This window comes from Pituophis catenifer, unplaced genomic scaffold, assembly GCF_029215685.1.
Source record: "Pituophis catenifer annectens isolate HBS135680 unplaced genomic scaffold, rPitCat1.0.hap2 SCAF_7, whole genome shotgun sequence".
Taxonomy (NCBI): Eukaryota; Metazoa; Chordata; class Lepidosauria; order Squamata; family Colubridae; genus Pituophis; species Pituophis catenifer.
In genome coordinates this window covers 45,203,801-45,216,039 of record NW_027256887.1, presented here as the reverse complement: position 1 = coordinate 45,216,039, position 12,239 = coordinate 45,203,801, and the positions used below count along the sequence as shown (strand labels likewise).

The window sequence follows — 12,239 nt, the reverse complement described above, 5'->3', positions numbered from 1 at the left end:
TGAAGACCGACAACCTGTACTAAACTGAAACAAGCTCAGCTAAAGACTAATCAGAAGTGAGGTCATCTGCTTATAAAGATAGCTAAATCAGTCCTTGCTCAGTTGCCCAATAGATCACCTTTCCTTTGAAGATAACAGTTGCCAGCAGGAAATCTGTCTTGTTTATAGTTATTAAATCCTGAACCTCAACACTGCCCAGCAGATATTGGCTGTGAAAATCTACACGTTTATACTAAGAGAAAGTGTGTGTTATTTCTTCTGATGGAAAAAGAAACTTCACAAATTTTATTTTGCAATTAAATTGCAGAAATGTTAGAGAATATTCTGGAATTGCTGCAAAATACATCTGAGATTTAAAGCACTAAGTGATCCTTCAAGGATAACTGCAAATTTTATTACAAATTACATGTTTAAAACGTAAGTAGAAAAAAGGAACAGTATTTACATTCAGTAGAAATTTACATATTTACAGATCAAAAATTTAAACAGATATGAGCTGGAAATAGAAATCTAGTAATTAAAGCAACATGAAACTACATGCCTTATTCTCATATTTGAGTATGATTTTACTATAAATAATTCTATATTTACACATTGTGTTTTAAAATCTTCTCTGAAATGAATTTAAATATTTCCAAATTATACTTGAATTTTTAAGCAATTTAACTTGCTTATACAATATTATGTTTTGTATCCTGATTTATGTTATCTACTGTTTATTTTAATATTAAAATAATTTCTTAGATTTTTTTTTCACTTTCTAAATTTGTATAGTAATGTAAATACAGTCATAAGAGAAAAATTTATATATTACCAAACCACTGTGAAAAATTAAATAAATGTAGTAAGATACATTTTCAAGAATTGGTAGATGATCTCTAATTTGAATGGTTTGAAGAATAGACTCCCAGCTCTAGGCTTTACTGTTTCAAAATATAACATTTAAATATATATAGTGCATAATTTCTTCATGTTATTTCCTTGGACGCATAAGTCAATTGGATAAAATTGACACAGCACAAAACTTCATATATTCTGTTCATATCATTCTTATGACTTTTCTAAACAAGTCCACTAAATTAATAGATATCCTAAGATTCAACTGAATCTCAGATGCCAACAAGTTATGCAAAGATTAGAAACCATTTCTATTTGGTATTTTCTGTTTTCAGGATTCCTTTATACATGTAACATTCTTGGCTTTCAGACATATCGCAAAAAGGATATTGAGGGCAGCTCAGCTATATATAGATAGTCCTCAATTTATGACCACAATTGAGCCCAACATTTCCTTTGCTAAGCAAGAATTTGTGCCCCATTTTATGACTTTTTGCCAGAGATCTTGAGTGATTCACTGCAGTTAAGTGAATTATGTGATCATTAAGCAATCTGGCTTCCCTCAGTGACTGCTTGTTGGAAATTGGCTGGAAAGGCTACAAATGGTTATCACTTGACTCTGGGAATTCATGCCAGTTGCCAAGCAACTGAATATTGATCACATGACCATGGTAAGCTTCAATGGTTGTTAGCTTTTTTTAGGGTTGTTGTAACTTTGAACGGTCACTAAATGAATGGTTGTAAATTGAGGACTATCTGTATTAAGCTTTAAGAGCACTAGGGAATCCTCGCTAAATTGATCACAATTGGGACTGGCAACTCTGTTGCTGTGGCCAGTAAGCAGAAATTCATGCGACCATGACAGGCTTATGACACCATTTCCAATTTGGTCCTTAAGCATGACATTATGTGACTTATACAACTTGCAATTTTACTTCTGCACTGCCATTAACTCTGCTTGTGGGAAGCCAGTTGTGAAGCATGTGAATGGTGATCAGTTCATTTAGTGACCGTTCAAAAAATGACTTATGACCATTTTTCACACTTACAACCTTTGTAGCATCCTGATGATCATGTGATCAAACTTCAGATGGTTGGCAACTGGTTCATACTTATGACTGTTGCTTTGTCCCAAGGTCACGTGATCCCCTTTTGCAACCTTCTCATAAGCAAGATGGCGAAGTCAGATTCACTCAACAACCGGGTTACTAACATATGAAGTGCAGCGATTCACTTAACAGCTGAGGCAAGAAAGGTCATAAAATGGGGCAAAACTCACTTAACAAATGTCTCACTTAACAACATAAATTTTGGACTCAATTGTGGTCGTAGGTCGAGGACTACCTGTACTGAAATTTCACAATTTCAGATTTCTTTCCCATAAAATCAGAGTAGTTGGTTGCTTCTCTCTTTGTAAGCAATACATGGACATTCATCTATTTTTTAATTTTTTTGTAAAGCTCACCACTACCTCTGAAATGAAGTTAGTGGCATGGGACAAATGTGATGGATGAAAGGTTACAGCTTTCACTGAATTCGCAGGATGATGGCACTACTGGATTGCCGGGAACAACATCGTATGATATTCTGGCACTTGCAAAGGTTACTAGAGCTTGAGTTGAATTACACGACTGTTTCTCTGCATCCTCTGAATTGACAGAGACCAAACTAGGATGTTTTGATGTTTTCCATCCAAATGAAAGCTTTTGAAACCTTCTCAGGTCCTTCCTGAAATGAGGATTAAAAAGTATGTATAGAAGTGGGTTTAGACATGCAGGAAGGGGAACAATCACTAAAAGTATTGGTTTGATGACTTCTGGGCCAATAAAATGAAGAATTAATATTGATGAAAATGATAAGATGGCCACAGGACAATAGAGAATGCAGTTAATAAAAAGTAATAAGGCTATGTGTTTGATCATGGAGCAATCCAAAATACTATCCATTTCTCTCTTGTCCAGACTACAGTAGAGTTTTGTGTATGCTACTGTCATTACAAGAAAACAAAAAGAGTTCATTAAGACCATTGCTACTGTATAACCCACACTTGATGGTCTTCCAAAAGGTAGTGGTATGCATAAGGGAGAATCTCCATATTCGCTGCCACTGAGCACTGGAATCACAGCAATTATTAAAGCCAGTACAAAACAAAAGATGATGGCTATTTTTATGTTAGCTAGAGTGTGTTTGGTTTCAAATTTTGTTCTATATTTCACAGAGAACACACGCTCAACAGTTGCTAAGGTGAGCAAGAAAATAGAAGCCTCTGAAGCAAAGACAGAAAGAATTCCAATGATGTGACAAACAATTCCATCTTCCCACCAAGTTCCATATTGAGCAAAGACTCCATAGGTTAATGCATCCACACTAGCAAGCACACTGCTAGACACAACCATGAGAGTATTTACAATAGCTATTAGTCCAATTATAAACTTTATGGAGGAGATGAACAGTGGAACTTGGAAGATTGTTGCAATCACCAATATATTACAAATAAAGGCTAAAAGTATTAAGGTCCAAACTCCAACTCTGATCAGCCAACTACCAAAGAGGCAATCACAGGGCTTGAAAGGTCCTACAAGAAAATAAAGAAAAAGTAAAGTCATGGTAAGCTTAGCTAGGTCCAGTTTTCATTACTTTTTGTGATGACTGCACAGACAATAGACTATAGTGAGTGTAATCAGCAAGAGACAGAAACAGCTTCACACTTGTCGATCTTTCGTAAGAGTGGGATGGGGTAGTGCATCCATCTTTACACTCCTTGACCTCTCAGAGGCCTTCAATACCACTGATATCCTTTGGGGTCAGCTGTGAGATCTGGGGCCGGGCAGCACAGTCTTTGACCGGTTTGTCTTCTTTCTCCAAGGATGGTCCCAAACGGTATTGATAGGGAGTGAGAGGTCCAGCCCAAGGCTGCTCCTTTGTGGTGTAGCACAAAGTTCAGACTCTCTCCACTCCTTTTTAACATCTACATGGAGCTTCTGGGTGAAATCATCCGCTACCATGGGATGAGGTACTATCAGTAAGCTAATGATACTCAACTTTATATCTTCATCCCTGGTGACCCAATAATGTGTCACTATTCTTCCATGCAGTGGCTCAGACACTGAGCTTGTCAATTGAAAGATCAGCAGTTCAGCGGTTCGAATCCCTAGTGCCGTGTAAGAGGGTGAGCTCCTGTTACTTGTCTCAGCTTCTGCCAACCTAGCAGTTCGAAAGCACATAAAAAATGCAAGGAGAAAAAATAGGGACCACCTTTGGTGGGAAAGTAATAGCGTTTTATGCGCCTTTGGAGTTTAGTCATGCTTCTGAGTCAAATTCAAGGTATTGGTCATTTTCTTTGAAACCCTTTTATGGCATCAGTCCAGGTTACTTGAGGAACCATCTCACTCCAGTGGGATTAGCCTGCCCCACCCACACTGGCAGAAAGAACATGTTGCAGACCTCATCAGTCAAGGAATTCTGGCTGGTGGGATCTGGAAGAAGAATCTTTTCTATCCTCTGGAATATCATTCAGCTCAAGGTGACATACCACACTCTTGCCTTCCATAGGAGCCTTAAAATCTGGCTCTGCAATTCACCTGGTGACCCAATGGGGGCATGTCATAATGGTGATGGTTAATGGATTGAGAGAAGACTCTACCTCCACCTCATTTGCACCTTGCTTCTTTCTTTGCGAATTTCAATATTAATTTTGTTAATATTTATTATCTTAATTTTTAAATATTGGTTGGAATCATTCCAGAGTCACCTCTAGGTGACCATTAAATAGTTTCATGCCTTACTTATGCAATTGTACTGTTTTTATGCTGCACATAAGTTTTTTGGCTGAAATACATATTAAAACCATATATCATGAAACAATACTGAATAAATTACAATTAAAAGTAAAATAAACCAACTGAAGAATCATTAGATATTTAATGATATTCTAAATCCAGCACAGCTGGTTTATAGAAATAACAATAGATCTATTTTCCCCCTCATTTTTTGAGAATCTAAATTGAAGTTATGTTCTTAGAGGTAGACCGTGTTATCCCTTTTTCATCTAGCTTGACGACAATTTGCTATTTTCTTCCTTTTGAGAATGTTTCTTGAACAGGAATAGCATAGGCAATGCTTTTATTTTATTCCTTATAATGTACTAATGGAAAACTAATCTTATCTTTAGGCTGCCTTCAAGTAGATACTAGGAAAAGGGTAGGTAATATTTCTCCAGGAATTCAGTTGTCCTGAAATATCAAACACTGTACCTTGGACTTTCTGATTGAAACTCTCTGGTAGTGAAATTTCCAGATAGTAAAAGTTGCAGTACTGGACTAGGTTTTCAATGGTATATGAAGACTTTTAAAACTACTTTTGTCGGTTATTTAATTCTCTGGAACTTCTGTTTCAATACTGCATTTTAAGTGCAGGGTTTTTTTTTATTTTGGCTTTTAAATTCATTTTAATTTATGCTTTAGGTCATTATGTTTTGGTTTGTTTTATATATAGATAACTAATACTGAGGAACTAATTAATTTTTCAAAAAATAAATGAATAAGAAATAAAAAATATGTCCCTTACTATGGATGGATACCCAAGTACTCCATATAGCTTCCAAAATTTTTTCCTTAGAAAGTATATTAAAATTCACAGGAATTTTTTTTTCTTAAATACTCACAATTCTGCTCAAACAATTCTATTATTACCTGGAGAAGGAGAACATCGAATTGAATGATGAGTTTTCAGATCTTCATTGAAGTCAAGAGAAAAATCCTCAAAAGCATGTTCATCTGTAGGAAGGAAAGTCATAGTATTTAGTTACTAATATTGATAATAATATTTAATATTTAGCTATAGAAAGAATTAAGAGCTTTTAAACCTTAATTAAAGGTCTTCACAGGCACTTAGAATTATAGAATTTCAAGGGTCATTTAGGTTACTTAAGATAACTCTTTTATTATCAAGATTATACATTATGGAAAATGTAAATCTTTTACCACCTCAAGTTTTTTTGCAATCTGATTCATTGGTGAAATCCAATTTTTTTTACTACCAGTTCTGTGGGCGTGGCTTGGTGGGTGTGGTGTGGCTTGGTGGGCATGGCAGGGGAAGGATACTGCAAAATCTCCATTCCCATCCCACTCCACGGGAAGAATATTGCAAAAAGTCCATTCCCACCCCACTCTGGTGCCACCCAGAGGTGGTATTTGCCGGTCCTTCGCTCAAAATTTCCGCTACTGGTTCTCCAGAACCTGTCAGAACCTGCTGGATTTCACCCCTGACTTGATTAGAATAAAAATTTAAAATATAGATTTATAGGAATTAATGACATTTTGTATTGATATTCAGGAATTAAAATAGTAAAATTAGAAAATTTGATCATCAGTTATGATAGCCTAATTCTAAGCAAATCCTTTTTTTAAAATATGTTTTAATGCATGTTTACAGTGCTTACCATTTGTATGGAAACTGCTACTAAATTTCCTTTGAAATTCATCAGCACTGCCATTCTCAGCTTTGTTCAATTGATTTTGGATTTTATAGTAGTTGTCATGGGCTCTAAAGGCACAGCATTGATAAGTATAAGGCATTTCTATCACCCTAAAGAATAACAGACATATTTGGTTACACACATTCCTTTTGTTATTTTGATGTAGACCAAACTGTTTGCATATCTAAATATATACTAATAATTTGTATTAAACTGGTATTTAATATTACACTGAATCAATATAAACTCAGAATTTTTGACAGATATATTAAGTTAAGTTAAGCCATTCTTCCAAATTCTATGCTTCAGAACATTGCATGTATGTTGTCATTATTCTTTTCATTTTTGCTGCTACTGTTGTGAGTGTTCTTTTACCTCTTTCACACAGAAAGAAGCTATTCCAGGCTTGAGAGAATCACAAGGTTTAATGCTATACAGAGATTGTTTAAAAGAAAAAAGTAAAGTGGGCGATTGGTCAAAAGAGAAATAACTGTACTGCATTATCATTTGCTGACTGACAGTTAATTTTCCGATGGTCACACAAGATTATGATGTTTGGCATTCATTTCCCAATATTTATGAACACATTTTCTTTGATGATAATTTATGTTATGGCAGATGTACAAAGCACTTTCCATGCTAGCTAAATATCCCTCATTGGTTCTGGATATAGGTGCACTGTAATGCATTGTGATCCTGTGTCTTTATCAACAGTTCTAAAATATAGTTATGTTATATAAAATATAAAATATGTTATATATTCTTAGATACCAGCAGTCTGCTCAAAAGAATAGGGCATGAACAATCTCTGTCACGTTTGATTTAGTTATAACAGATTTCTTTTTTATTAAGTGAATATGACAAAGTATTTTACCTCTAAGAGTGAGGCAACTATATAAGAGAGACAGTTTGATCTAATGGTTAACGCATCAGGCTAAAAACTAGGAGACTGAGAATTCTAGTCCTCCATGCTGGATGACTTTGGGTCAGTCACTCTCCTTTAGCCATGATGTCAGGCTCCGGTGACAAACTGATGGGCCAATTTCTGTCACAACCAATGGAACAACACTATGTTGTTCTGAAAAAGTGGACCCTGCACTTTCAGGAAAATGATAGGAAGAAAATAAAGAAAAATGAACTGACTATATAAGCCTTTTTTCCATTTTAAAATATTTGTAGTTTATGAAACAACATTTAAGGAGAGGGAAGCATTCCAGTATACAATATAATATATACAAAGTACTTGCAAGTATAAATATATTTGGAAGTACTGCTGAAAATAGGTGTATTTTAGAATGAGCAGCTATTAGGATGTTCAAAATCAATTACATTTTCTCAAGATACATAAGAATATTTTAAAGCTATAATTTTTGCCACGTATAGCTCAGTTTGACTGTTGTGTATCAAAGACTTTGAATAAGAAGTAACACACATTATATGGTCACACTTCTTCCATTGCAAATGCGAACAACTGTGCCCTATTAATTGTAATGAGGTACTCACTTGAGTTCTGGAAAGTTTTCAGATGATATCAAACTTTGAAGTGGATAATTTCCTGTTAATTTTAAATGAGTTAAACCATGTAGACCAGTTATAGGAAAAGAAGACAAAAGGTTGGATGACAGATCCCTGCAAAATAACAAAGTAACAACAACAAAAATCAGCTTACAAAAATGCTAGAACAGACTCTCCCCCCCATGTGAATACTTTTTATCTTTTTAAACCAACAGAAATATTATTCCAAACAAATATATACTGCACTTTCAGAAAAATTTATCCGACAGATAGTTTCCTTCTGTCCCCAGTTTCTTTGCCATTAAATTCCTAAAGGCTCTAAGCCTCAATAAGACCCAGATCTCACTGCAGATTCAATCTCAGAGACATCCAGATTCTGAAGTATATAAGCCTTTAAATGTGATAAATAAATGCACATTTAACTGCATCCAGAAGCTTAGTGGAAGCAATTGTTTCCTTAATAAAGGTGTTACTGATGCAAATATAGCTCATGATTACTTAGGGCACTGCAGTACTGATCCAACTGAAACTTCCAAATAGTCTTCCACGTAGAGGACATTGAAACTGTATACAAGTTGCAGTAATAAAAACATCTATTGTTGAAGAAGGAGCCAGAGGTCCAGAGGAATGCAGAAGTTGTGAGCAAGTCCTCTTATGGACAACTCCATTCAGAACTAAAGATGGACTGTATCTCTAGAATTAAGAGATCATGTTGCTAGTATTCAACCTGAATAATATTTTCTTTATCTAGACCTTAAAACCTCCAGGCACCATGCAATACAACTTCCCATGCAAAATTCTGATTTGCATGGAGAAGAAACCTGACAGAGCTTGCTGATTTGCTGAGAAAATCTTCCCATCAACCAATTTCCTTTTGGGTTTTTAAAGGCTCAGAAAGAAATAGCAATCCTGTGAAAGATACGTACGCAGCTGCTATAACTACCAGTAACCTCTGCTGCTTAGTTTTATTCCTCTCTACCAATATTCCACAAATGCTGGATAGAAGAGAAAATAACAAGATTTTCCCCATTCCAGTAAGCCTCCATTCTTGCAAGATAGGTGAAAACTATCTTGGAGATTCTTCACCTTTCTTTTTTCTCTCCTCTCCCTAACTTTGCTGTTACCTCAAAGCTTGCCTTACAGCCCACAGCTCCACCTCCATGTCAGGGCAATAATTTGGCTGGGTTTTGCACAGCAAGAACAATGTAGGACCGATGATTCTTAAAGCTGTATGAGCTTAATGGCTCTGAGGGTGAGCTAAACATTTATTCTTCCTAGCTCTTATTCAATTTTTAACCAGTACACATTTGAGCACTCACAGGTTTTGTGGCAGCTCTCATGTAGAAAGGAAACATTTATTTATTCCACTTATACTATTAAATAGTCAGTTATAAGATATACAATTATAATCTTACCATTAGCAGGGAGATTCCAACACAAAAAGGAAGGGAATTTTTGGAAACAACCTATTGTTTGGCTATGAAAGATTTCATTTAGTTTGGAGCATTTCAGTTTGCCCTATCTTATCCTAAGATTCCTCCAATTTAGTCTTCATAAGGAGGGTATCATTTAATTACATCTCAAAAAGACAACTTAAACAAAAATAGCAAGCTGATGCTGATACTTTCTGATGTAAGATTCTGCTGCAGCAGTATAGAACTATAAAATTATTGTTCAGTTATAAAGAAAGTACTGATTACTTGTTACATTGTTCTTCTATTTTACAATTATTTAGGATCACACTAAAATAAAAAAAAATACTTACATTTTAATAAGGGACAGTAAAGAAGAAAATGCATTGGCATGAATAATAGAGATTTTATTCCAGGCTAAATCCCTACAAGAAATAAAATGTCATCTGCTTAGTAATGTATAGTGTTGAATATTTTTATTAAAATATTAACAGCAAGAAATTGTTTCCAATAATTGATTTTAAACTTTCAGAGAAAAATGTACCTAAATTAATGATGAAATGGATTGAAAGTTACAAAAGCTTGTGAGAATAGATTTTTAAGGCACTGACTTACAAGGTATCACTATTTCAGAATAGTGAAATAGCTCTGGATCCATGCAAATTCATATCTATCTATCTATCTATCTATCTATCTATCTATCTATCTATCATCTATCTATCTATCTATCTATCTATCTATCTATCTATCTATCTATCTATCTATCCTGCCTGTCTCTCTGAGGTAACTCTATATAATTTGTACTAGGTTTGATAGGTAATATTTTTTTAAATCCACTGCAGTTTATTTGAAATTAAAGCTGTTGATGTTTTCTTGTAATGCTGCAGCTCTTCAAAATTTGTGGAATTATGTTTCCCCATTTGCTTCATCCCATTGTTTTTCAATCAAATTTTAAGGTGATCAATGAAATACATGCATTGTTTTCCTATTTTACACCCTCCCTACCAAATCAGGAATTGATGGGCAATCTCTGCCCTAACTGCAATGTGATGCTGCTGTTCCTATAAACCATGTAAAGAAATGTCAAGCTTTAGTTCTCACTCCTTCCAATCTTTCCTTTCATCTCTCACACATCCATGCTCATAGAACACTTTTCATCTACTAAATCACCTTTCTCTCTGAACTGAAAATGTCTTTTAAGTACTGCTTACTTATCTGACTTGGTAGTCAGAATCAAAGTTATGATCTGCAATTATGGTTCACAACTGGTGTTATCTAGTTAAGATCTTTAGTAAACGACTTCCTGTCTGGCTTCCGTCGCCGCCAGACAGTCCTCCGTGACCACCAGCCCCGTTGCCTGTAAAGAGCCGCCTTTACATCTGAAAGGCGGCTCGAAAAACTCAATTTCCTGATGGAAATGTGAGTCAGAGCAGGCGAGGGCAGGTAGAGCCCTCTGCGAAGTCCCCAGAGTTTTTTTTTTTGCTCTTGGGGACGAGCAGAGCGGGGCTCCCTTTTTTCCCTCGCCGATGCTCCGGGCTTCGGGAGGACTCTGATTTTTTTTTGCAGAGCTAGGCGCCGGGACTGGATCAATTAATAAAATAACAGATGGTTTAATTGAAGAGAGCGAGATTTGTACCTGGGACCCTAATCACAAGTATTTTTAATGATTTTACAAGTGTTTCTATTTGAACGGAATAAATAAGTTTAAAATGGCGACTGCTGAGGCTTGAGAAGAAGAAAGCCGAAAGTGAAAGTCCTTCCGTAATAAGCTACACAGTAGTGAAATATACAGTGCCGGCTAGACTAGAAGGAAAATATTAAAACATTTTAAGTTTCTTTTTTTCTTGGAGATCTGTATTTGATCTTGTTTGGGGAAAAGTTTTCTTTTTAAAAAAAGAGCTTTTTTGTGTGGCAGGATGGCGATAATAATAATAATAATAATAATAATAATAATAATAATAATAATAATAATAATAATAATAATAATAATAATAATAATTTTATTTCTATACCGCCCTTCTCCCGAAGGACTCAGGGCGGTGTACAGCCTATTTAAAAACAGAATAAACATCAATTTAAAATAATTTAAAAGTATCAAATAAATTTGGCTTAATTTAAAAACCCCAAAAATTTAAAACATCCAATTAAAAATTATGTTGCTAACCCAGCCTGGCGGAACAATAGGGTCTTGAGTGCACAACGAAATACCCGGAGGTCAGAAATCTTACGAATTTCCGGGGGCAGTTCATTCCACAGGGCTGGGGCTCCCACAGAGAAGGCCCTCCCCCTGGGTGTCGCCAGCCGACATGACTTGGCCGATGGCACCCTGAGGAGACCCTCTCTGTGGGAGCGAACTGGCCTGTGGGAGGCTATTGGTGGCAGAAGACGGTCTCGAAGGTACCCGGGTCCTATGCCATGGAGCGCTTTAAAGGTGGTAACCAACACCTTGAATCGCACCCGGAAGACCACTGGGAGCCAGTGCAGCTCGCGCAGGAGGGGTGTCACGTGGGCGCAACGAGTTGCACCCATAACCACCCGCGCGGCCGCATTCTGGACCAGTTGGAGCCTCCGAGTGCTCTTCAAGGGGAGCCCCATGTAGAGAGCATTGCAATAGTCCAACCGGGAAGTAACAAGGGCGTGAGTGACTGTGCGCAGGGCGTCCCGATCCAGAAAGGGCTGCAACTGGCGAATCAGGCGAACCTGATAAAAGGCCCCCCTGGCCACGGCCATCATATGTTCTTCTAAAGACAGCCGTGCGTCCAGGACACCCAGATTGCGAGCCCTCTCTGTGGGAGGCAAAGATTCACCCCCAATCGTCAGCGATGGCACCTGCTGACTATATCGGGACGCCGGAAGCCACAACCACTCGGTCTTGGAAGGGTTGAATCTGAGCCTGTTCCTCCCCATCCAGACCCGCACGGCCTCCAGGCAGCGAGACATCACATCAAGGGCATCGCTGGGGTGGTCTGGGGTGGAGATGTATAGCTGAGTGTCGTCAG

General features: G+C 36.8%; 1 protein-coding gene across 2 annotated transcripts in view; it reads right to left on the bottom strand.

Annotated features, from left to right (window-relative positions):
* Window positions 1-372: 372 nt before the first annotated feature.
* The window catches only part of LGR5 (leucine rich repeat containing G protein-coupled receptor 5), a 67,590-nt gene continuing 55,723 nt past the window's right edge, over window positions 373-12,239 (bottom strand). For both annotated transcript variants that reach the window (XM_070947168.1, XM_070947169.1), the window contains 5 exons: window positions 9,594-9,665; window positions 7,817-7,942; window positions 6,278-6,423; window positions 5,529-5,612; window positions 373-3,412 (listed from right to left, as the gene is read on the bottom strand). In XM_070947168.1, coding sequence (XP_070803269.1) covers window positions 2,322-3,412; window positions 5,529-5,612; window positions 6,278-6,423; window positions 7,817-7,942; window positions 9,594-9,665 — 1,519 coding nt within the window. In that variant the 3' untranslated portion in view covers window positions 373-2,321. The remainder of the gene's footprint in view (window positions 3,413-5,528; window positions 5,613-6,277; window positions 6,424-7,816; window positions 7,943-9,593; window positions 9,666-12,239) is intronic.